General features: G+C 47.9%; 1 protein-coding gene and 1 pseudogene across 1 annotated transcript in view; both read right to left on the minus strand.

Moving 5' to 3' along the window:
- Window positions 1-2,546: 2,546 nt before the first annotated feature.
- The window catches only part of LOC135271221 (tektin-5-like), a 71,313-nt gene continuing 46,904 nt past the window's right edge, over window positions 2,547-26,955 (minus strand). Inside the window, exons 6-7 of the mRNA XM_064367851.1 lie at window positions 12,786-12,940; window positions 2,547-2,847 (exon numbers count right to left, since the gene is read on the minus strand). Of these exons, the coding sequence (XP_064223921.1) occupies window positions 2,631-2,847; window positions 12,786-12,940 (372 nt within the window). The 3' untranslated portion in view covers window positions 2,547-2,630. The remainder of the gene's footprint in view (window positions 2,848-12,785; window positions 12,941-26,955) is intronic.
- Window positions 3,707-4,316, minus strand: LOC135271220 (large ribosomal subunit protein uL13-like; annotated as a pseudogene).

Genomic DNA, 26,955 nt, shown 5'->3' on the forward strand with positions numbered 1-26,955 from the left:
AAGGAGGGGAAAGTGCGGTGGCTCATGCCTGTAATCCCAGCACTTTAGGAGGCCAAGGCAGATGGATCACTTGAGGTCAGGAGTTTGAGACCAGCCTGGCCAACATGGTGAAACCCCGTCTCTCCTAAAAACACAAAAAATTAGCCTGGCGCGGTGGCGTATGCCTGTAGTTCCAGCTACTCAGGAGGCTGAGGCAAGAGAATCGATGAACCAGGGAGGCAGAGGTTGCAGCGAGCCGAGACTGTGCCACACACTCCAGCCTGGGAGACAAGAACCAAATTCCATTTCAAAAAAGAAAAAAAAAGGAGGGGAAGGAGTGAGATCCCTTATGGAAGAGGTATATTAAGAAAGAGAGGCCCCACCTGGTGGCTCATGCCAGCACGCTAAGCACTTTGGGAGACCAAGGTGGGAGGATTGCTTGAGCTCATGAGTTCAAGAGCAGCCTGGGCAACATGGCAAAACCCCACCTCTACAAAAAAAAAAAAAATTAGCTAGGAATGGTGGTGCATGTTTGTAGTCCCAGCTACTCAGGAGGCTGAGGCAGGAAGATCCTTGAGCCCAGGAGGTGGAGGTTGCAGTGAGCCAAGATCATGCCATGGTACTCCACCCTGGGTGACAGAGAGAAACTCCAACTCAAAAATTAACAATTCTATGGCATTTAGTGCATTCACAATGTTGCACACCCGCCTCTCTCTAGTTTCAAAACATTTCCATCACTCCAAAATAAAACCCCGTACCCACTAAGCAGTCACTCCCATTGCCCTCTCCCAGCAACTGTATCTGCTCTTTCTACGGATTTGCCTATTCCAGGCATTTCATATAAACGGAATCATACTCTAGGTGGCATTTGTGTCGGCTTTTTTCATTGAGCATCCTGTTTTCAAGATACATCCACGTTGTACTGTGGATCAGTGCTTCATTCCACTTTACGGCTGAATCACACTCCATTATAAGGATTCAGCACATTTTGTTTTCCCATTTATCCATGGATAGACATTTAGGTTGCTTCCACCTTTTGACTAATGTGACCAGTGCTGCTCTGAACATTCATGTACAAGTATTTGAGGATTGTTTTCACTTCTCTGGGGTAAACACCTAGGAGAGAAATTGCTGGGTCATAGAGTAATTTTATGCTTAACTACTTTTTGAGGCAATGTCACTTCCCCATAGAGCTTTCCCTCAATTCCTATTCCACCCACATAATGGATTTTTTTTTGGTTTGTTTTTGAGACGGAGGGTTGCTCTGTTGCCCAGTCTGGAGTGCAGCGGCACAATCTCAGATCACTGCAACCTCTGCCTCCTGGGTTCAAGTGATTCCCCTGCCTCAGCCTCCTGAGTAGTTAGGACTACAGGCACGCACCACCATGCCCAGCTAACTTTTGTATTTTTAGTAGAGACAGGGTTTTGCTATGTTGGCCAGGCTAGTTTCGAACTCCAGACATTGTGATCTGCCTTAGCCTCCCAAAGTTCTGGGATTATAGATGTGAGTCACCACGCCCAGCCCACAGAATGAATTTTGCCTCCTTTCTCTCCCAACAGCAATTTTTTTACTTTCATAGGGAGTCTTGCTCTGTTATCTAGGCTGGCGTACAGTGGAGCAATCTTGGCTCACTGCAGCCTCTGCCTCCCAGGTTCAAGTGATTCTCCCACCTCAGCCTCCCCAGAAGGTGGGACTACAGGTTTGCGCCAACACACCGGGCAACTTTTTGTATTTTTAGTAGAGACATTGCTTCCCTACATTGGCCAGCCTGGTCTGGAACTACTGGCCTCAAGTGATCCAGCCACCTGGGCTCCCCAAAGTGTTGGGATTAGAGGCGTGAACCGCCACACCTGGCTTCCCATAGCTATTTCTAAAACACTCCATCAGCAGATGTGATGGCTCACACCTGTAGTCCCAGCACTTTGGGAGGCTGACATGGGTGGATCACCTGAAGTCAGGAGTTCGAGACCAGCCTGGTCAACATGGTGAAACCCCATCTCTACTAAAAATACAAAAATTAGCCAGGTGTGGTGGTGGGCACCTGTACTCCCACTATTGGGAAGGCTGAGGCAGGTGAACTGCTTGAACCAGGGAGGCGGGGGTTGTAGTGAGCCGAGAGTGCCCCACTGCACTCAAACCTGTGCAACACAGTGAGACTCCATCTCAAATAAATAAATAAATACACGCATATATACTTACATACATACAAACACTCCATCTACCAAGGCTAGGATTCAACCCCAGAACTTCTGATTCTAAATCCTGGTTATTTTTGTTTTTATTTTTCTCTGCCCCACACTGCTGACAATCCCGTGCACCTAGGACTACCCTTGTTCAATAGATGAGGACTGCAGGTTAGAAGCTTGTTCGAGGCCACACAGCTCCTAAGTGACAGAGCTGGGCTCTAGATTTTGAGCTGCCATGTCTAATCTTAAAACACCCTCAATCTACGCTGTACTCCTAAGATGACAAACAGGTAACAGAGAAAGAGAGAGGGAGAAAGAAAGAAAGAAAGAAATGCAGAGAACAAACAGATAAGAAAAAGAGAGAAAGCTGGCCCCTTCCAAACAAAATACTGTTTTATTTTGTTTCTCGGCCTTTTCCAATTTTATGCCAGCATGGAGTGAGGCACCAAGGGCCAGGGCGGTGCTCAGGTGTGGCCCACCAGGCGTGGGGTGCAGGGGAAAGTCTTACGCATGCCCATGCACTTCTCCTTGTCGATGCAGAGGGTGTTGGCCTTGATGGCGAGCTCGTGCTCCAGCCGGCACTTGGTCATCACCAGCATCTGCAGTGTGTCCTGTGTCTCCCGCAGCCGCAGCTTGAGGGTCTGCAGGGTATCGTCGATGGTGAACACCTCATTCACCAGCCTGCGGTGAAGGCAGAGGAGAAGCTATGGTTATTCATTTATTTATTTTGTTTGTTTATTTATTTATTTTTGATACAGAGTCTAGCTCTGTTTCCAGGCTGGAGTACAATGGTACGATCTAAGCTCACTGCAACCTCCATCTCCCAGGTTCACGATTCTCCTGCCTCAGCCTCCTGAGTAGCTGGGATTACAGGCACACGCCACCACACCCAGCTAATTTTTGTATTTTTAGTAGAGATGGGATTTCACCATGTTGCCCGGGATGGTCTTCATCTCCTGACCTCGTGATCCGCCCACCTTGGCCTCCCAAAGTGCTAGGATTATAGGCATGAGCCACTGCGCCTGACCTTTTTTTTGTTTAAAAGTAATTTATTTGATTCTGATTATAAAATACAGGTGAGGAACAGGAGCAATGCCTGTAACCCCTCGGTTGTGCATCTTTCCAGTCTATGCTTCTATAAATACGCTTTGTACAATAGCAAGCTCATGCTGTCCCCAAGGGCTTGCACATTCTAACAGCTGCAGAGTATAGTATACGACCAGGTGGAAAGTTAAACAGACGCCCCACTCACAAGGAAGGGTCCCTCCAACTTCTCTTCCGGCTCCCTTTTGCTAATAGTAACTGGTTGCTCTTCCTATTGATCACAGATAAATTATATCTACACAATTCTCCGAGTGCTTTCAAGTAACCTCAGAAAGCAGTGACGAAGACCCTTTCCTTGCTCCCAGCATCCTATGTCCCAGGCTGCCTGTGGCACCCCAACTGCTGCTGCCTGCCCCTGGGCCCCGCACATTCCAGGGCGATGATGGAGGAAGGGCAGGCCAGGCCAAGCATGAGGAATTAACAGTCTTTATTGGGCTCAGACCAGAAGTCCATGGGTCTTGAGGACCTCTGTGTATTTGTCAGTTTTCTTCTCCACGTTCTTCTCGGCCTGTTTCCATAGCCCCACGAGCTGTTTTTTCTTCTGGTCGTGGATCTTGGCTTTCTCCTTCCTCTTCTGCTCCAGCATGGCTGTCACTGCCTGGTACTTCCGGCCAACCTCATGAGCCAGGCGTCCCAGAGAGGCCAACTTCCTTGTAGGTTTCAGTCGCACAACCATGAGGGCAGTGGGAACCACCAACCGCTTTCTCTTGTCGTAAGGCGGTGGGATGCTGTCAAACACCCTGAGGCGGTCCAGGGCGGCCCGGCCTCGCTTGGTCTCATGGGGCAGCACGACTTGCACCATCCGCCGAAAGATGCGGCTGGGGGCCCGCAAGTGATAGCGGCCTCAGGAAGGGTTGGTGTTCAACCGCTTGCAGAGGAAAGCCAGTACTTCAACTTGCTTTTATAGAAATTGCCAGAAATATTGATGCCCTCGCAGCGTATGACCACTGCCTTCCAGCCCAGGAGTACCTGCTTAGCCACGACGTCTACAGGCGGCCCAGGAGATGGCCGCGGCCATGGAGCACCAGGACCCGCACCTCCGTCATCTTCGGCAGTCACCTGGGAAAGCTGTTTATTATTTTTTGAGACAGAGTCTCGCTCTGTCACCCAGACTGGAGTGCAGTGGCATGATCTTGGCTCACTACAACCTCTGCCTCCTGGGTTCAAGCAATTCTGCCTCAGTCTCCTGAGTAGCTGGTATTACAGGCACACACCACAACGTCCAACTAATTTTTGTATTTTTTTTTTTTTTAGTACAGGCAGGCTTTCGCCATATTGGCCAGGCTGGTCTTGAACTCCTGACCTCAAGTAATCCACCTGCCTTGGCCTCCCAAAGTGCTGGGATAATAAGCCTGAGTCACTGTGCCTGACCCGGCACAGGTTATTCAGCGGTTCAAGGTAGATGCACTCACTGTGTACCGAGAACTGTGCCTGGCACTGAGAGACAGCAGCAAGCAAGACAGGCAAGGCTTAGCCCTCCAGGAGAAGGTAGAGGCAGAACAGGTAGACAAGGAAATACATGAGACAGCTGTCAAGGATAATGCACACGAAGTAAGAAATAAGACAGGATGATAAAACAGGACAGGAGACCAATCTCAAGATTCCTCTGTGAGTTCGACATAGACTTACTATCCAGTCCAGCAGTTCTGCTCCTGGGTGTATACCCAAAAGAATGAAAAACAGGTGTTCAAACCAAAATGTGTACATCAGTGTTCACAGCAGCCCTATTCACAATAGCCAAAAGGTGGCAGCAGCTCAAATGTCCATGGATGGATGAATGAGTGGATAAGCACAATGTAATCAATCCACAAAATGGAATATTATTCAGCTATAATAAAAAAGAATGAAATACCAATACATGTGACAACGTGGATGAACCTCGAAAACCATTATGTGGGGCTGGGCATGGTGGCTCACGCCTGTAATCCTAGCACTTTGGGAGGCTGAGGCGGGTGGATCACGAGGTCAGGAGTTCAAGACCAGCCTGGCCAACATGGCGAAACCATGTCTCTACTAAAAATACAAAAATTAGCTGGGCATGGCAGCAGGTGCCTGTAGTGCTAGCTACTAGGGAGGTTAAGGCAGGACAATCACTTGAACCCAGGATGGAGGTTGCAGTGAGCCAAGACTGTGCCATTGTGCTCCAGCCTGGGCAACAGAGCAAGACTCCATCTCAAAAACAAAACAACAAAAAACCATTATGCTAAACAAAGGAAGCCAGACACAAAAGAACAAATATTGCACGATTACATTCACATGAAACATCCAGAATAGAGGCCAGGTGAGGTGGCTCTTGCCTCTAATCCCAGCACTTTGGGAGGCTGAGGCAAGTACATCACCTGAGGTTGGGAGAAACCTGTCTCTACTAAAAATACAAAAAATTAGCCGGGTGTGGTGGTGCATGCCTGTAATCCCAGCTAGTTGGGAGGCTGAGGCAGGAGAATCGCTTGAACCCAGGAGGTGGAGGTTGCAGTGAGCCAAGGTCACGCCACTGCACTCCAGCCTGGGCAACAAGAGCAAAACTCCAACTCCAAAAAAATATATATATATATTAAAAGAAACATCCAGAATAGGCAAAGTCATACAGACCGAAAGTTAACTGGTGACTTCCATGGGTCAGGGGTTGGAGAGAATGTAGATTGCTTAATGGATATGGGTTTCCTTTTGGGGTGATGAAAATGTCACAGTGAGGAAGGAGACCCTTAATCCTCTTAGGCTTCTAAGAGTCCTTCCCCCTAGACTTCTACAGTGCATTTCAATAGAAGTAAAGGCTGGCAGACCAGGGCGCCACCCTTAATCGCACTCCTGTAGATCACAGGCATGGTGTGTAGGAATCTTTCTGGAAGGCATTGTTTTTACTTAAACACTATCACACCCCCACCTAAGTCACATACCCCACACCTACTTCATGGATCAAGACCCTTTCACATGTAATTTCTGGAGTTGTAAGCCTTTAAAAGGGCAGGGATTTTCTTTGTTAGGGGAGCTCTGCTGTTAGGCAACTATGCCGTGGTCGCTGTTCCTGGCCGAATAAATCACCCCTTCCTTCCCAGTTCGGTGTTTAAGAGGTTTGTTTTGCAGCCTTTCCTGCTACAATAGAACTAGAGAGTGGTGAGGGTTGCACAACAGCGTGAATGTCCTAAATGTCACTGATGGTAAATTTTGTGTTACTCATACTTTATCACAATTTTTTTTTTAATAGACAGGATAACAGGGCCAGCCTTGTCTCTAGATAAGAGCCTCACTCAAGTCTCCCTTACTGTCCAGGGCACTATCCCCAGCTGCTGTGAGTCAGTTTTAGCTGCTAATGGCCCACAGATCGGCACTTCTCCAGAGAATTATGTTGCTTAGCCAATCACAGCTACCTCACCTGGGAGGAGAGTCCCTGCCAGTGGCCACAGACAATGGCTGGCTGACTCAGGCACTAAGGGTCTCAGGTGCAGACATCTGCGTGATGCAATTCACGATCTGGAGCCCCTTGGAGAATCAGCTGGGCAGCTGTGGGCTACTTCCCCACACCTCTCCTTCTGAGGCTTTGCTTTTCTAGAACTTTCTGATGAGAGGACTTTTTCCTTTTTTCTTTTTGAGACAGAGTCTCACTCTGTCTAGGCCAGAGTGCAGTGATGTAGTCATAGCTCACTGCAGCCTCAACTTCCTTGGCTTGAGCATTCCTCCAGCCTCAGCCTCCCAAGTAGCTGGGACTAGAGGTAGGCAAAACTGCACTCGGCTAAGTTTATATTTTGTGTAGAGACGAGGTTTCACCATGTTTCCCAGGAGGCCTTGAACTCCTAGGTTCAAGCAATCTGCCTAAGCCAGCCTCACAAAATGCTGAGATTACATGCATGAGCCACTGCACCCGGCCGATTTTAATTTTTTTTTTTTAGACAAGGTCTCCCTCTGCAAAATTAAGGGGTTTGGGTTTGTTCTCAGAGCCATGGGAAGCAATGGGGTGAGGCAGCGGGTTTGAAACAAGAGAATGACATGCTGATTCAAGTTTCGGGATAACCTCTAGGCTGCTGTGTAAGATGAGATTGGACGGGGGCAAGAGTAGAGGCAGGAGAAAGGTTAGGAGGTTATTATGGTATCGCATAATAACCCAGGCTGGAGTGCAGTGGTGCCATCATAGCTTACTGCAACCTCAAACCTCTGGGTTCAAGAGATCCTCCTGTCTCAGCCTCCCACACAGCTGAGGCTACAGGCAAGCACCACTACACCTGGCTATTCAAAAACAAAATTTTATAGGGATAGCGTTTCTTCTTTTTTGCCTCCAGGTTGGTCTCAAACTCTTGGACTCAAGTGACCCTCCTCCCTCAGCCTCCCAGGCGAGGACTTGGAGCAAAGAAGAAAGATCAGACTGAGCTGGACATGCGAAGACCAAGAGAGAAAGTATGCTGCAGCAGTGCCATGGAGTAGAACTTTCTGTGAAGATGGAAATGGTCTATATCTGCACCATCCAATATGGTACCGACCAGCCCCATGAGGCTACTGAACACTTGAATGTGGCCAGGCAATTGAGAAGCTGAATTTTTAATTGTATTACTTTAAAATTTAAATTTTGGCTGGGCATGGTGACTCACACTTGTAATCCCAGCACTTTGGGAGGCTGAGGTGGGTAAATCACTTGAGGTCAGGGGTTTGAGACCAGCCTGGCCAACATGGCAAAATGCCATCTCTACTAAAAATGAAAAAAATTAGCCGGGTGTTGTGCACACCTGTAATCTCAGCTATTTAGGGGGCTGAGGCACAAGAATCACTTGAACCCATGAGGCAAAGGTTGCAGTGAGCCGAGATCATGCCTCTGCACTCTAGCCTGGGTGACGGAGCAAGATTGTCTCAAAACAAACAAATAAATAAATAAATCAGCCAGGAACAGTGGCTCATGCCATCTCTACCAAAAACAACAACAACAACAACAAAAAAAAAATTAGCCAGAAGTGGTGGCAAGTGCCTGTAATTCCAGCTACTCAGGAGGCTGAGGCATGAAAATTGCCTGAACCTGGGAGGTAGAGGTTGCAGTGGGCCAAGATCGCACCACTGCACTCCAGCCTGGGCAATAGAGCAAAATTCAGTCTCAAAACAAAAACAAAACAAAACAAAAAAAACAGAAAAGCATATGCAAAATTAAGGGGCTTGGGTTTGTTCTCAGAGCCATGGGAAGCAATGAGGTGAGGCAGCGGGTCTGAAACAAGAGAATGACATGCTGATTCAAGTTTCGGGATAACCTCTAGGCTGCTGTGTAAGATGAGATTGGACGGGGGCAAGAGTAGAGGCAGGAGAAAGGTTAGGAGGTTATTATGGTATCGCATGGAGCAGATTGGACGGTGTTCCCCAGGAAGGTATGTTCAGGTCCTAACCCCTCGTGCCTGTGATGCCGTTAGGAAGTAAGGTCTTTGCAGGTGTAATGAAGCTAAGGATCTTAAAATAAGCTCATCCTGGAGTTAGGGTGACGCCTAAATGCAATGAATGATCTTCTTAGAAGGAAAGGAGAGGGAGGTTTGAGACACGGAGACACGCAGGGGCGAAAGCCATGTGTTGATGAAGGCAGAGATGGGCGCGATGCGGCTACAAGCTGAGGGACACTGAGGACTGCTGACAGCCCCCGAGCTGGGAGAGGGACAGGGAACAGCCTCTCTCAGAGCCTCCAGGAACAGCAACCTTGATTTGTGACTTCTGGCCTCCAAAGCTGTGAGGGAATAAACTTGTGTTGTCTGTACCCACCCAGTTTAGAGTAATGTGTGATAGCAGCCGTAGGAAATGAAGGCAGCAGGTGGACTGTGACAGTGGCTGGGTTGTGGGACTGTGCTGCAGGTCCCACCTCTGGGGAGAACAGACAATGAAACTGTGCTCAGGACCGGAGGACATGAAGCTGGGTGAACTTCCCTATGGTAAGCCTGGGCTAGAGGGAAGCAAAGAGAAGTGACAGAAGCAGGCTGGAAACTTCTACCAGCACTGTCCAATAGAACTTTCTAGACCAAGGGAGATGTTCTGTGCTATGCTGTCTGATATGGTAGACCCCAACCACATGTGAATACTGAGCACTTGAAATGTGGTTAGTGTGAATAAGGAATTGTGTTTTTAACTGTATTTAATTTCAGTTAAAGTTCAATTTTTTTTTTTTTGGCAGGGTGTTGCTCTGTTGCCCAGGCTGGAGTACAGTGGCACAATTATAGCTCACTGCAGCCTCCAACTTCTATGCCTAAGCAATCCTCCTGCTTCAGCCTCCTGAGTAGCTTGGACTACAGACACATGCCACCATGCCTGGCCTATTTTTGTATTTTTTGTAGAGATGGGGTCTTGCTATGTTGTCCAGGCTGGTCTCAAACTCCTGGCCTCATGCGATCCTCCATCTCAGCCTCCCAAAGTGCTGGGGTTACAGGCATGAACTGCCCCACCTAGCCTTTAAAATTCAACTTTAAATGGACTTTCTTTCTGGGGGATGGGTATGGATGGGACCCCAGTGATTGGAGTAGGTCAGAAGAAAAGAGACCACTTCTAGGAGGAAAAGGAAAAAGATGGCCCAAAGGCAGGAATGGAGGGGATGGAGGCAAGGACGATCATGCACAGATGGGACAATTTAGTCACTGGAGAAGAAAGACAGCCTGAGTCCTTTGATCTCAGTTCCCAAGACAGCCATGCACACAAACCAAAACACAACATGCACAGATGCAGACACACACACAGCCCAGCTCCTGAACCAAACATGCTCCGCCCCCTTGCTCTCTGTCTGTCCTCCTTAGTGGTATGACCGTCGAACAGAAAGGCAGAGAGCTTGCCCCAAAGCAGTAAGTCCTCCAGGACATCTGGCAACTCCCCCAGAAGCCCTGTTTTGTAGAAGTCCCCTGGGGGACTGGGCACAGTGGCTCATGCCTGTAATCCCAGCACTTTGGGAGGCTGAGGCAGGTTGATCACTTAAGGTCAGGAGTTGAAGACCAGCCTGGCCAACATAGTGAAACCCTGTCTCTACTAAAAAATACAAAAATTAGCCAGGCATGGTGGTGCTTGCCTGTAATCCCAGCTACCTGGGAGGCTGAGGCAGGAGAATTGCTTGAACCCAGGAGGCAGAGCTTACAGTGAGCCGAGATCACACCATTGCACTCCAGCCTGGGCAACAGAGCGAGACTCCATTTCAAAAAAAAAAGAAGTCCCATGGGGGAGGCAAAGGGATCACCCCAGGAGGTGCTGGGGCTCAGCCTGAGCATCTAAGAAGTAGGAGCAGGTGGAAGATAGATCAGCAGAGACCAGCCCCCACTCTCCTGCACCCAGGACCTAGACCCATTCAGCCCACTTCCAGGGCCGAAGACCTTGCAAGCCAGCAGCAGGTCTGTTGGGTGTTGCTGTTGCCCAGGGTGGAGTGCAATGGTGCAGTCATAGCTCACTGCAGCCTCCAATTCCTGGGCTTCCACCTCCGCCTCCCACATAGCTGGGACTATAGGCACATGCCACCATGCCTGGCTAATTTTGTATTTTTTGTAGAGATGGGATCTTGCTATGTTGTCCAGGCTGGTCTCAAACTCCTGGCCTCGAGTGATTCTCCTGCCTTGTCCTCCCAAAGTGGTGGGAAACCCCAGGCCCTCAAGTTCAAAGCCTTGGATTACTTTGCCTGCCCCTCCACCCCCACTCCAACACATATCCTGCTTTTTCCATTTCCTAAATGGTTATCTAGGCAGTAACTGAGGCTGTGCAAAAATCATCACTTGGGAACCACCCAGCACTTTTTCTTGATTATCTGTCTCCCTCTCCTGACTCTTATCTCTTTTCTTGGCATCTCCCCACTTCTAGGAGTGGGGTCTCCACACCAGGATGGAGGGAGCAGCATCCATCACTACACCAAGACCCGCACTCCCCACCCAGTGAAGCCCTGGCTTTAGTGCTGTGTGACTGGGACAGCTTTTTCAACCTCTCTGGAACTCAATTTATCTTCCCATTTGACAAAAGTAGGAATAACTGACTCCCCAACTCCCTAGGAGTAAGACTAAAGGGGATAGAACTCAAAATAAACTCAAGGGATTGCAGTTAGACATCAGGGTGAACTTCCCTTGCTATAAGCCAGTGCTGAAATAATATGCCCAAGGAAGCCTGAGGATGGTCCTTTCCATCTTCTTCTCTTGAGGGGTATCAACTCAGTGTCTTGTTGAAACACAAGTACTGCTATGAAACCCAGTGAGCACAGCCCTGGGCACAGTGAATGCAGAATAAGGTTTATGGAGTAAATGAGCTGCTGAAATGGGGCCAAACTCAGGCTCCTCCCACTCCACCAAAAGCCCTGTTAGTGCCCATGGGAGGAAGTTCCAAGGATGACCCTCAATGATCCCCACCTCTTAGTAGCATACCCTCGAGTGTGGGCTGGACCTAGTGATTTGCTTCTAAAGAAAAGTATGTAGAAAGAGTGATGGGCTGTCACTTCCACGGTTAGGTTACGAAAGACTGTGACATCCTTGCTGCCGGTACCATCACTGTCCTTCTGGCTTGCATGCTTTGTTGGAGCAAGCTGCCATGCTGGAGAGACCCACAGGGCAAGGAAGTGAGGCTGGCTGCAAGACAACAGCCCGCAAAGAACTGAGTTCTGCCAACAACCATGGGAGCGAGCTTGGATGTGGAACCTTCCTCAGTCTAGCCTTGTGATAAGACCACAGTTCCAGCCAACACCTTGACTGCAACCTGTGGATGACCCTGACACGTGGAACCTAGCAAGGAACCTAGCCCAATTCCTAACCCACAGAAACTGAGGAAACACATGTGGTTCTTTTGAGTCACTACCTTTTGGGGTAATTTATTACACAGCAATAGACAACTAAGATAATGCCTCTAGCATGGGGGGAACAGAATGGCCAAGTGGTTTTCCCCAAGCCAGACAGGACATTTATGGGAAATAATCCTCATGTCTAATGACCTGTTCCCTCTTGGCCTGGCCATCATCCTATTACAATCCCCGCCCTTCTGCCCCCTACAAACCTCCTTCTTGGGCTGGCATGAACTTTTCAACCCATTTCCTCTGAGAAAGCCCTGTCTATAGACCAGCCTTTTTAGCACAGGAAGATGGGTGGGATCCATCAGTGAGGAGCTCATGAGGCTCTTCCAGGGCTTCATGGTGAGAACTTTACAAAGACGGAGGTGGGAAATGAGTGAGGAATGAGCCACGTGCCTCTTTCATGGGAGCCTGGAGAGAGAAGGTGAAGCCACCGACCAGGAGGCTACCATCTCCTTGGCTTTCAAGGGCAAACAGGAAGGTTTCTAGAGCACAACAGAGTAACAAAACCACCCCTCATTTAGGCGGTGAGAAGACCACAGTGCACAAGGTGGGGCTCCCAGTGAAGAGGAAGCCATGCCATGGTCCAGCCCGAGCTGCATCTCAGAACTCCACCCACACCCTGCACTCTGTTGAGTTGTGGCACTCGATGTCCTAATTGTCTGTGGGTCCATTTATCAGACCCAGTGCGCCTCGGAGCTCCAGAGCCCCTCTCCCCCTTCCTGGATTCCCAGGGGTTCTCCTACCTCCTCTGGCCTCCCTCACTTACTTGAACTGTGGGGTGTCCCTGCACAGCTCCACGTTGGGGCGCCGGGTCCGGCATTCCAGCCTCGTCTGGGCCACCTTCAGTGGGCCCTCCTTGGCCATGATGGACCTTTCCAGCAGCATGATGGTGTTCTCAGCCTGGAAGATCTCCTGCAGCGTCTGTGGGGAACACACAGGAGTCACCACCCACCAGGCCCTCCTGATCTCCTCTGGCTGGGGGCCTGGACGGGGCTCAAGTCAACTAGGTCAGCCTCCAGCCAGGCACTTAAGATAGCCCTTCCCCGGCCTTAAGCACTTGTGGGGCAGGGAGCTTACCCTTCCTAAGAAACCCTGAGAAGCTGCTTCAGGCACCACTAGTCACCAGGGCACTGTGGACGTGGAAGGTGGGCCAGTACCATGGTTGTTTTTGTTCTGAATCCCCAAAAGCCATTAGAGTTGCCAGTGAGTATTCAGCAGGAAGAAAGCAAAGGAAGGGAGTGACGGAGAGGGAGACGGAGAAGGAGAGGGAGAGAAGGAGGAAGGCAGGCCTTTCAGATTAACAGAGACTGTTCACAACAGGAGCCAATCTTTAAGCCAGTTTCACTTCATTTGTATGTAAGAATATATATGTATGTATTCAAACAGATCCAGAGTTTACCTTCTTAGTAATTACCTTCTTGTTTTGTTTTGTTTTGTTTTTTGAGACGGAGTCTTGTTCTGTCGCCCAGGTGCCCAGGCTGGAGTGCAGTGGCACAATCTCGACTCACTGCAACCTCTGCCTCCCGGGTTCAAGTGGGATCTCCTGCCTCAGCCTCCCAAGTAGCTGGGACTATGGGCATGTGCCACCACACTCAGCTAACTTTTTGTATTTTTAGTAGAGATGTGGTTTTACCATGTTAGCCAGGATGGTCTCTATCTCCTGACCTCGTGATCCACCCACCTCGGCTTCCCAAAGTGCTGGGATTACAGGCATGAACCACCATGCCTGGCCAGTAATTACCTTCTTAATTACTAAGAAGGTAAACTCTGGATCTGTATGTATTTTTCATTATTCTTAAGTACTTTGACATGAAGTCTTTCTCTGTCACCCAGGCTGGAGTGCAGTGGTGTGATCTTGGCTAACTGCAAACTCTGCCTCCTAGGTTCAAGCGATTCTCCTGCCTCAGCCTCCCAAGTAGTTGGAATTACAGGTACTTGGTACCTTGCCTGGCAGATTTTTGTATTTTTAGTAGAGATGGGGTTTCACCATGTTGGCCAGGCTGGTCTCAAACTCCTGACCTCAAGTGATTCACTTGCCTCAGCCTCCCAAAGTGCTGGAATTATAGGCGTGAGCCACTACACCCAGCCCATTTTTTTAAAAAAAAAACAAATCCAGAGTTTACCCTCTTAGTAACTAGATCGGTGAATAAAGAAGAAAGAAGGTGGTAGGGTGCAGTGGCTCATGCCAGTAATCCCAGCAACTCTGGGAGGCCGGGGCAGGCAGATCATGAGGTCAGGAGTTTGAGACCAGCCTGGCCAATATGATGAAACCCCATCTCTACTAATAATACAGAAATTAGCCGGGCATGGTGGTGCATGCCTGTAGTCCCAGCTACTCAGGAGATTGAGGCAGAAGAATCGCTTGACCGCAAGAGGCAGAGATTGCAGTGAGCCAAGATCACGCCACTGCACTCCAGCCTGGGCAACAGAGCAAGACTCCTCAAAAAAAAAGGAGGGGCCGGGCACGGTGGCTCACACCTGTAATCTCAGCACTTTAGGAGGCCGAGGCGGGTGGATCACCTGAGGTCAGGAGTTCAAGACCAGACTGACCAACATGGAAAAACCCCGTCTCTAGTAAAAAATACAAAATTAGCTGGGTGTGGTGGCGGATGCCTGTAATCCCAGCTACTCAGGAGGGTGAGACAGGGGAATCGCTTGAATCCAGGAAGCTGAGATCGTGCCACTGCACTCTAGCATGGGCAACAAGAGTGAAAGTCTGTCTCAAAAAAAAAAAGAAGGAAGAAGGTAAGGAAAGAAGAATGGAAGAGTGGAAGGAAGAAAGGAGGGAGGGGAGGGAGAAAGAAAGGCAGGAAGGAAGACAAAACTTTTTATTGGTCAAAATATTTTTCTCAATATGATGTCACCACTGTACCCTATAATTTATGAAAGTGCAGATCTCAGGAAGCTCAGACTGGTCTTGAACTCCTAGACTTGAGCAACTGTCACTCCTCGGCTTCCCAAACTGTTGGGATTATAGGTGTGACCCACAACACTTGGTGGGAGTGTTTTATATGATTCTCTCTACTTCTGTGTGTTTGAAACTTTCCACAACAAAAAAATGAAAGGATGAGAGAACAAACAAAGAATGGGCTCAAAAGTCTACTCCATTACCAGAAGGAACCCAACCTTGCACCTGACCAACCACAAACACACCTGGAACTGAGACACTGGCACTAAATGATGTCACCTCACCGTGACTGAAATATCCACTCTGCACCCTGCTGTCACCCAGTGGCCCCTGACCTGTGAGCACTTCTGCTGGTCACAGTGTCCCTCTCCTGTGACAAGGCCCTTTGAGGAGAAGCTGTCCTGACACCCCGTCCCACACTTACAGGACGCTCCACCAGGAACATCTCCATGGAGTCACTGCTGGAGATGCACCTGCTCTTCTGTACAAGGGCATCTGCTTTGTGAGTGTGACTGCTACCTTGATATAAGACCATGGCGAGTCAACATCTTTGACCATTTCTACCCTGTTCATATAATGAATGAAGAGGATAATTCAAAGAAACAACCAGTGAAGCCCTACTTGGAAGGTACGTCATCCAAACCATGGAGGTCTAGGGAAAGAGACAGACAGAAGACCATGATGTAAAACAACAAGCACTATCTGGAAGTGACATGGGTAATTAATCAAACATTTGTTCAATACTGTCTACCTTTTTCATTTTAGATTGGTGGTAAGTGACAATGACTTTCAACAGAACGGTCCCAAAGGCACTTTGAAATCATACTCAAGGTCGGGTGCACTTTGGGAGGCCAAGGTGGGAGAACTGCTTGAGCCCAGGAGTTTGAGACCAGCCTGGACAACATAGCAAGACCTTATCTCTACAAAAGCCTTTTAAAATTAGCCAGGCATGGTGGCACACGGCTGTAGTACCAGCTACTTGGGAGGCTGAGGCTGGAGGACTACTTGAGCCCAGGAGTTCAAGGTTGCTGTGAGTTATGATTGCACACTGCATTCCAGCCCGTGTGACAGAGCAAGACTCTATCTCCAAAAAAAAAAAAAAACCCAAACAGTTGTACATTCCGATATATTCTCCATCAACACACCCACATACCAGAGGCAGATTGGGAACAACAGGAATGCTGAGTCAGAAAGTAGACCACCAAGGGCCAAATCTTGGTATCACCACTATACCTGTAAGACCTTGGGCATCCATGCCCTTAAGTGGAGGTGATAAATGTGTCTACCCAGAAAGCGTGTGACAAGAATAAAATAGAACACTGCACGTACAGCTTTCCAAGAGTCCCTGGCACATACTAAGTGCTCATCAGAGGTCAGCTGTTGCAATGATCACAATCTATTTTTCAAATATGAGACCTATACATTGAAATACCATTGGTTCCAAGAAGCCTCATCCCATCCTCCCAATGGAAATAAATCACATCTCTGGCATAAGCAAAGATTTGCGTCTCCACTAACACACCTCAGACAGACTGTTTCACAGCAGGGTAGGTTGGGCCTCCCAATCAGAGTGTGAGCCACTCCTGGAGAGGGTCCAGGCCCACCTGTCCCCTTCTGTGTCCCCTCTGCATCCTAGCACCTGCTCCCAGATCTGCACCTTGGGACTGGACCCTGGCACTGCCTCACAGCCTGATCTTCTGCCAGCCCATCCCTAAAGTTTATGCATGCTTCTTTCTTCTTCTTCTTCCTCCTTTTCCTTTTTTTCTTCTTTTTCCTTTTTCTTTCTCCTCCTCCTCCTTCCTTCCTTTTCCTTCCTTCCTTTCTTCTCCTTCCTGCCTGCCTGCCTCACTAGCTCCCTCCTCCCTTCTCCCCCGTTCCTCCCCCCTCCTCCCCCTTCTCCCTCCTCCTCCCCCTCCTCCCTCTTCCTCTCCCTCTTTCCCCTCCTTCTCCTTCTTCTTGGGACAGGGTCTCTGTTGTTCAGACTGAAGAGCAGTGGCAGGATCATGGCTCACTGTAACCTCTGCCTCCCGGGCTCTAGTGATCCTCCCACCTCAGCCTCCTCAGTAGCTGGGACTACAGGTGCATGCTACCACACTCAACTAGCTTTCTTTGTATATTTTTAGAGAGGGGTCTTGCTCTGTTGCCCAGGCTAGTCTCGAACTCCTGATCTAAAGTGATCCTGCAGCCTTGACCTCTTGGAGCACTGAGAATACAGGCATGTGCACATGAGCCACCGTGACTAGCCTGTACATGACATTTTAAAGCTTTATAGCTTTATTTTTATTTTTATTTTTTTTAGAGATGGGGTGTCACCACGTTGGCCAGGCTGGTCTCGAACTCCTGACCTCAGGTGATCCACCCATCTCGGCTTCCCAAAGTGCTGGGATTACAGGCGTGAGCCACCATGCCTGGCCTAAAGCTTTATAGCTTTCTTGAGGCACAGTTGATATATAATAAATTACACATGTTAATGTTTACAATTAGCTGAGTTTTGACTTATGTATATACCCATGAAGCCACTGCCATAATAAGATATGAATGAATCCATCACTCCCAAAGGTTTCCATACACCTCTTTATAATCCCTCCCTCCTGCCTCTGCCTACCTTAGGGAACCCTCATCACAGATAAACACTTCTGTCACGATCCATTAGGCTGCCTTTCTACCATCATAATCTGACAGCATGTACTTTTTTTTGGAGAGGGGGTGGTTCTGGCTTCTTTTACTCAGCATAATTATTTTGAGAATTATTCATGTTGTTGTGTGTATCAGTAATTTGTTTCATTTCATTGCTCAATATCCCATTGTGTACCTACACCACAATTTTCATCTAGCCACCTGTTGATAGACATGTGGGTTGTTTCCACTTTGGGGCTATTACAAGTAAGAGCTGCTATGAGCATTTGTATTCGAGTCTTTGGGCAGGTGTATACTTTCATTTCTTTTGGGTAAATGCCTAAGAGTGGAATAGCTGGATCAAAGGATGGTTGATGTTTCACGTTTTAAGAAACCGTCAAAGTTTTCCCCCTAGTTTCCAGTTTTCATTCCCACCAGCAGTGTTCAAGAGTGCCAGTTGCTCCACACCTTCATCAGCACTTAGTGTGGTCAGTCTTTTTCATTTCAACCATTCTGGTGGATATGTAGTGACATATTGTGGTTTTAATTTGCATTGTGCTTATCTCTTTGAAAAGTAGGTCTTCAGAGAAGCATGTGGATTAGCCCAGGTGGTACAGGTGGGCAGTGAGGGGGTGGGGGCTGAGGGGTGAGAATCACAGATGATATTAACCAGAAGAGGCTCCTATCCCCACACTCTTCTCCCATGGTCTGCAAGCACCAGCCACTGAGGTGTTACAGCCAAGAGGGGCCTGGTATTTCCAAGAGAAAGGAAAATATCACTTCTCATATCTCCCAATACATTTAGGTGATTATCAGCAGGCCCTAGAAACCCCCAAACTCCCCCAGACCCCACCATGTTTGGAGTCGGGCATTATTATAACATGAAGGCCTGGTGTGTAATTGCAGCACTTTGGGAGGCTGAGGTGGGAGGATCACTTGAGTCCAGGAGTTTGAGACCATGCTGGGCAACAGAGTGAGACCCCAACTCTACAAAAAATAGACAAAATTAACCAGGCATGGTGATGCATGCTTGTAGTCCCAGCTACATGGGAGGCTGAGGCAGGGGGATCGCTTGAGCATGGGAGGTCGAAGCTGCAGGGAATCGAGATCACACCACTGCACCCCAGCCCAGGTGACACAATGAGACACTGTCTCAAAAATAAATAAATAGGCTGGGTGGAGTGGCTCATGCCTGTAATCCCAGCACTTTGGGAGGCCAAGGCAGGCAGATCATGAGGTAATGAGTTCGAGATCGGCCTGGCCAATATGGTGAAACCCCATCTCTACTAAAATACAAAAATTAGCTAGCTGTGTGTGGTAGTGGGAGCCTGTAATCCCAGCTACTCAGGAGGCTGAGGCAGGAGGAGAATCGCTTGAACCTGGGAGGTGGAGGCTGCAGTGAGCTTGTATCTTGCCATTGCACTCCAGCCTGGGCGACAGAGTGAGACTCCATCTCAAACTAAATAAATAAATAAATAATCACATGAAAGGAGCAGAAAGGGATCGTGTCCGTTGAATGTCTCAACTGGAATTAGGCAAAGCCTTCACAACTTCTAGCACAAGACTAGCTCCAGAGAATAGTCGCAGAGTACAAAAATAAGCCAACATCAGGAAAGAAACCCAAAATAAAAACTGAGTTTAAAAACCACAGTAACAAGACTGTATACATGGTAGATTCTACTTTAAAAGACACAAACACACACATCGTATGCTCATAAAGTATTAGCAGACCTACTGTGTGTTAAAACGCACACTCTGAATGAAGAGACCCCCAAAACAGGCTTTGTGTGAGCAACACGGCTGTTTATTCACCTGGGTGCAGGCGAGCTAAGACTGAAAAGGGCGTCAAGGGTGGTGGCATAGGAGTTGGTTTTATAGGTTGTGGGGGAGGCAGTGGAAAGTTACAAAAGTTACAGTTGGCAGGTTTTTTGCAAGCTAGGAGGGGTCCTTGGTTTGCAAGCTGGAAGATGGTCGTAGGGTGTAGAGTCATGAGCTTGGCCAAGGTTGGTTACAAAGTCCAATGGCCTTGTCAATTGAGGTTGGAATAAGAAACGATAGAGAACCACCGGGCGTGGTGGCTCATGCCTGTAATCCCAGCACTTTGGGAGGCCGAGGCGGGTGGATCACAAGGTCAAGCGATCGAGACCATCCTGGTCAACAAGGTGAAACCCCGTCTCTACTAAAAATATTTAAAAAAAATTAGCTGGGCATGGTGGCACGTGCCTGTAATCCCAGCTACTCAGGAGGCTGAGGCAGGAGAATTGCCTGAACCCAGGAGACGTAGGTTGTGGTGAGCCGAGATCGCGCCAGTGTACTCCAGCCTGGGTAACAAGAGTGAAACTCCGTCTCCAAAAAAAAGAAAAAAGAAACAATAGAGAACCTCTCAGAGTTAAGTAGGCAATGGCAGAGGTTGAAAATTTCTTCCTCTTTCCATGATCTTACAGCCATTTCAGGTTTTCTAATTCCGGAAGGCCCTCCCGAGGTGCTGGTCACAATGGGGTCGCCATGCCCTCCATGGTACGGTCAGACCTTATACTATGTACTCAGAAAAGTTAAAAATAAAATTTGCAGTGATTTTTTTAAAAAAAAGCTCTAGAAAAGCTCAGTTCAGGCCATTCCTTGAAGTCTCTCTTCCTAGAAAAAGCTAAGGGGCTGGCCACAGGCTGGCAGGGCCGAGAAATGACAGAGCTACTGATGTTCACCCAAACCAATCTGGATTGCCATACCCCCAGCCAAACCTCTAGCTGTAGGAGTGCATGACACTCGTCTTATCTTTGTGTTCCGGAGCTTTGATATCTGAGGCCTTGCTGACCGTAGAGGCACTGCCCCTCGCAGGGTTAGCCAGTTCCTAGAGGTAAGCAGACAACTAACCCTGGAGCACACTCTTCAAAAGCAAAGCAATCAACCCAGAGCTCACAGTCCAACCACCTCCTTTACTGTGTACTCCCTGTCCACCAGGCCACAGTACACCTGCTCTAATCACCCCAAGGCCAGATACTATTCAACTAGGGACAGTCCCTATGCCCTGGAGCCCACTGAAAGGATCCTAATTAGCCATTCCTAAGCCTCTTACTCTGCCCCACCCAGCCCTTCCCACAGAAACCATAACAAAAACTCCTGCTCACATTTCTCCCCCTCTCTCTCCTTCCTGAGCCACCCCAATGCTCCCCGTGTGGACCCCTGTGGTGTGGAATCCCTCCCACCACGGGAACTATCTTTTCCATGGTGATCATCTGCTGATCTGTTGCCCTTAGTCTGGCTTCTTTTACTTAGCCTATTGTAAGAAATCATTCATATTGTTGTGTCACTGGTCTGTTTCACTTTACTGTTCAATATTCCACTGTAGAAATAAACCAGGGACAGAAAGTTAAACACCACTTGCTCTAACGCATATGCAGAAGCTAAGGTGTTGATCACATAGAAGTAAACAGTAGAATAGAAGACACTAGAGGCTAGGAAGGGGAAGGGAAAGCGTGGTGGATAGAGAGCTATTAAAGATTACAAAATTGGCCAGGCACGGTGGCTCATGCTGTAATGCCAGCACTTTGGGAGGCTGAGGCAGGCAGATCACCTGAGGTCAGAGGTTTGAGACCAGCCTGGCCAACATGACAAAGCCCCGTCTCTACTAAAAATACAAAACTTAGCCACCTTTAATCTCAGCTACTCAGGAGTCTGAGGCAGGAGAATTGCTCGAACCCAGGAGGCGGAGGTTGCAGTGAGCCAAGATCATGCCACTGCACTCCAGCCTGGGCGACGGAGCAAGACTCTCTCAAAAAACTAAAAATAAAAAAAGATCACAAAATTCTAGTGTTTTATACCACTGTAGGATAACTAAAAATAAAAAAAATCACAAAATTCCAGTGTTTTATACCACTGTAGGATAACTATAACGTAAGTTCCAAATAGCTATAAGTAAAGCAGGAAAGGCCGCAAAACAAACCTCTCAAACTGGGAACTGGGAAGGAAGTGGTGACTTATTTGGCTGGGAGCACAGATGCCTAACAGCTGAGCTCCCAACAAAGAAAATCCTTGCCCTTTTAAGAGCTTACAACTCCAGACAATACCTGTGAAAGGATCTTGATCCATGGAGTGGGCGTGGGGTACACGACTTAGGTGGGGGCTTGAAACAATGCCTTTCGGAGGAAAGATTCCTCCACACCATGCCTCCATCTACAGGAGTGTGATTAAGGGTGGTGCCCGGGTCTACCAGCCTTTACTTCTCCTATGAAATGCAATGTAGAAGTCTAGGGGGGAGGGCTCTTAGAAGCTTAAGAGGATTAAGGGTCTCCTTTCTCAGAAGGAAGATAGTGAATGTTCCCAACACAAGAAATGATAGTTGAGATGAAAGAAATGCAAATTACCCTGATCACTATACATAGTATGTATTGAAACACATGCACAATTACTGTGGCAATTTAAAAAATGAAGGCTGGGCATGGTGGGTCATGCCTGTAGTCCCAGCACTTTGGGATGCCAAGGCAGGAGACTCACTTGAGGCTAGGAGTTTGAGACCAGCCTGGGCAACATAGTGAGACCCCATCTCTACAAAAAAAAAACTATCTGGGCCTGGTAGCTCATGTCTACAGTCCTAGCTACTCAGAAGGCTGAGGTGGAAAGATCGCTTGAGCCCGTGAATTTGAGGCTCCAGGGAGCTGTGACTGCACCATTGTACCGCAGGCTAGGTGACAGAGCAAGACCCTATACCTAAAAATTTCCACTAACGCACTGTATTTTAAAACAATGAGGCCAGCTCTTCACATAATATTAATGATATGGTCTGTGCTGTCCAATACGAGGCTGCTGGTGACACAGGGCTCTTAAGTATTTGAATGTGGCTGGTCCAAATTGAGATGAGCCGTAAGCACATGATAGCCAGATTTAGAAGACTTGACACAAGAATAATGTTATAAAATATCTCTGTAGTAGTTTTTATATTGAACACATCTAAAAATAATACCTTGGATATATTACATTACATAAAACACATTAAAATCAATTTCATGCCTGGCATGGTGGCTCACTCCTGTAATCCCAATACTTTGGGAGGCCGAGGCAGGTTGATTACCTGAGGTCAGGAGTCTGAGACCGGCCTGGCCTACATGGTGAAACCCCATCTCTATTAAAAATACAAAAAATTAGCTGGGCATAGTGGTGGGCGCCTGTAATCCCAGCTACTCAGGAGTCTGAGGCAGGAGGATCACTTGAACCTGGGAGACAGAGGTTGTAGTGAGCTGAAATTGTGCCATTGCACTCCAGACTGGGCAACAAGAGCAAAACTCTGTCTCAAAAAATAAAATCAATTTTGCCTTTTTTACTTTTCCAAGCAGCTACTAGACACTTTAAAATTACAAAAGGGGCGGCTGGGTGCACTGGCGCACACCTATAATCCCAGCACTTTGGGATGCCAAGGTGGGTGGATCATCTGACCTCAGGAGTTGGAGACCAGCCTGACCAACAAGGAGAAACCCCATGTCTACAAAATTAGAGATACAAAAAATACAAAATTACCCAGGCGTGGTGGCACATGTCTGTAATCCCAGCTATTTGGGACGCTGAGGCAGGATAACTGTTTGAACCTGGGAGGTGGACATTGCAGCGAGCCAAGATTGTACCATTGCACTCCAGACTGGGCAACAAGAGTGAAACTCCGTCTCGAAAAATAAATAAATAAAATAAAATAACACAATGCATTTCTGCTGGACGGCGCTCGTTGAGACCCTGCTGAGCACTTTACAGCTGATAAAGTCCCTTCCCATCTTTTACATCATTTGATACCCACAACAGCCCAGTGGGAAAGCGAGTCCATCACTACTATTCCCATTGCATATATATAGTCACCTGGGGCCCAGAGAGGCGCTGTCAACAGCTAAGTGCATCCTCAGAGGTGAGGATTGAAACGTGAGGCTTGAAACCCTAAAGTCATTTTCTCAAAGTGGCATTCACAGACCCTCACATCTGATTCTTCCAGAAGGGCTTATTATCCATGCAGATCCTTGCGCCCTACACACTTACTGCATCCAAATCTCACCTCCCGAGGTCCTTGTTTAAATGTTACCTCCAAAGAAAGAGCCTCCCTGACTGCTCTGTTCAAAATGGACAGCCACCTCCATCATGCCACCCCTCAACTGGCTTCCCCCTTCCTTCCTGGATCTATTTGTCTGCATGGATTGATTTGTCTCCAGCCCTTATAGGCACCAGGAAATTGCTTCCTCCCTAGAACATAAGCTGTCAGAAATCGGGCTGTGTTTTGTTCATGCTGTTCTTCCATTGGCTACAGCAGTGTGTGGTACAGTATTAGGGTTACCGGTGAAACTATAGGACTCCCAGTTACATTTGAATTTCATATAAAGAACAAAGCAGTTTCTCATGACATTTTATAATGGACTGCCTAAATGTTTGTGTTCCCAAAATTCCTATGTTGAACGCTTAATCTGTACTGGTGTGTTGGAGGTGGCGCCTTTGAGAGATGATTAGGTGATGAAGTGGAGCTCTCATGAAGGAGATTAGTACCTTTATAAGAAGGGGCCAGAGAGCTACTCTGCTCTCTTTCTGCCATGCAAAGAAAAAACAGGAAGTCGGCTGTCTACAATCCGGAAGAGGGCCCTCACCAGAACCCAATCATGCTGGCACCTTGACCTTGGACTTTTAGCCTCCAGAACTATGAGAAATAAATTTCATTGTTTACAAGCCACCTAGCCTAGGGTACTTGGTTATAGTAGCATGAATGCACAGAGGCAAACCGCAGTTATTGCATGAGACATACTAATGTTAAAACATGACTTGTAGGCCACGTGTAGTGGCTCACACCTATAATCCTAACACTTGGGGAGGCCAAGGTGGGAGCATTGCTTGAACCCAGGAGTTTGAGACCAGCCTGGGCAACATGGTGAAAACCCATCTCAACAAAAAATACAAAAATTAGTCAGGCGTGGTGATATGTACCTGTGGTCCTAGCTACTTAGGAGGCTGAGGTGGGAGGATTGCCTGAGCCCAGGAGGTCAAGGCTGCAGTGAACCATGATGCACCACCACACTACAGCCTGGGCAGCAGAGCAAGATCCTGTCTCAAAAATAATAATAATAATTTAGCCAGGCACAGTGGCTCATGCCTATAATCCCAGCACTTTGGGATGCCAAGGCAGATGGATCATCTGAGGTCAGGAGCTCAAAACCAGCCTGGCCAACATGGTGAAACCCCATCTCTACTAAAAATACAAAAATTAGCCAGGCGTGGTGGCGGGTACCTCTAACTCCAGCTACTGGGAGGCTGAGACAGGAAAATCGCTTGAACCCAGGAGGTGGAGGTTGCAGGGAGCCAAGATCGCAGCACTGCACTCCAGACTGGGTGACAAGAGTGAAACTCTGTCTCAAAAAATAAATAAAATAAAATAAATAATAAAATAATTTGTCAGCCAGCCATGGTGCCTCAGTGCCTGTAATCCCAGCACTTTGGCAGACTGAGGTGGGGGGATCCCTTGAGCCCAGGAGTTTGAGACTAGCCTGGGAAACATAGCGAGACCTCCTCTCTACAAAAGAAATGAAAAACTGGCCAGGCATATAGTGCACATTGATAGTCCCAGCTACTTGAGAGGCTGAGGTAGGATTGCTTGAGCCAGGAGGTCGAGGTTGCACTGAGCTGTGATCACAACACTACACTACACTCCAGCCTGAGCAACAGAGTGAGACTCTGTTTAAAAAAAAAAAAAATTGTTGATCTGACATTCACGTTTAAATGGAAATCCCGTATTTGTCTTTGCTAAATCTGGAAACCCTTCTTATGGTAGTAGCTCAATAAACATCAATTGAATAAATGAATCACAAGGGGATCCGGAAGTCTAGATTTTTAACCGGCTTCCCCCCAGTGACTCTTGTGCACACTCAAATTTGGGAACAATCTGCCCTAAAAATGATAGAGTCCCGCCCATCTCAGATTTTAAGATAGAGGAAAACTGATTACACAGTCAATTGCTGCTGAAGGAGGTGGGACTGCAAGTAAAACACCCAGTCCCTGCCTTCAAGGATTTTACAATCACTTTGTGTTTTTCGTTTCTCATAAGCTGTAAAACATTCACAAATCTTAACATACAAGGAATCACTATTTTAGTGAGGTTGGGTCTATACCCAATGGGCACCAAGAAAGTGCTTAAAACAAAATTTTTTCAAAGAATCAGGTCCTGACTTCTGCATTAGCTTAAGAAAAAAAACTAGGAAAGATAGACAGCAGTTTGCTCCTTTAAGAGGACAAAAGGATGCCGGTTTCCTACTGGTGGAGTCATGATGGGAAGCTGGGTTACGAAAATAGAGCCTTATATAGATGAAAAATGCTTCTTGGTGCCACTCTGCCCAGTGTTTGTTCTGTCATGGAAAACAGCCCCAACCATCTAGGCATCCCTACTTGAAGAGCTATTGTTGGGGTGGATGAGGGGACATTATGAGGGTTCAGTGGGTGATAAGCTGCCAGTGGGCTGGGCGCGTGGCTCACACCTGTGGTCCCAGCACTTTAGGAGGCAGAGGCAGACAGATCGCTTGAGCCCAGGAGTTCAATCAGCCTGGGTAGCATGGTGAGACCCTGTTTCTGCAAAACTTAAAAAAAATAAGCTGGACATGGTAATACATACCTGTAGTCCTAGCTATTCAGGAGCTGAGGCAGGAGGATGGCTTAAACCTGGGATGTTGAGGTTGCAGTGAGCTGTGATCACGCCACCGCACCCCAGCCTGGGTGACAGAGTGGGACCCTGTCTCAAAAATAAGCCAACAAACAAAAAGGAGCATCTGCCTGTAGTACTCGCCAGCCATGCCCTACCCTGAGCCCATCCAGGGCAGTTCCCAGGATGCTCCTCTCTACCAATAGGGGTTGTTGCTAGGGAAATCTAAAGATGTCTCGGGCTAGTGACCTGAGCCGCCTTGTCTCTCTCTTTGTTCACTTTCTCCACTCCCTGGTCACCATGCTCATGGCTCAGCCAGCCTGCAATGGGGACCTGAAACTTTATAGAAGGCCTGTCTCCTGGGTCTGGGGAAGGAAGGGCTAACACTCATTCATGTGCTCAATCATTTCTTCATTCATTCATTCATAGAGTCATTGATTCACGTGTCCACACAACAATCGCTCATTGAGCACCTACGCAGTGCCAAGCACTGTTCCAGGCAGTGGAACCAGCTTAAGCAGAACAGCTGGAAAACCCTATCATCGTGGAGTTGACATTCTGGTGGACCTTATACTCTGTTGTTTGCTTCTTTCTACAACAAACATTTGTTGAGCACATACAAGTGCTCACTACAAGTGAGACGAATGCTCACTTTTGGCATCAGAGGAACTCAAGTCCCTTCCACCTCCTGTTAAAAACATTTACTAGATGCCTTTGATATACAACATACGGGTGGGGGACAGGTCCATAAAAAGGCACCATTTTAGG

The sequence above is a fragment of the Aotus nancymaae genome, unplaced genomic scaffold, assembly GCF_030222135.1.
Source record: "Aotus nancymaae isolate 86718 unplaced genomic scaffold, 86718_ANA_hifiasm-v0.15.2.pri h1tg000076l, whole genome shotgun sequence".
Lineage (NCBI taxonomy): Eukaryota > Metazoa > Chordata > Mammalia > Primates > Aotidae > Aotus > Aotus nancymaae.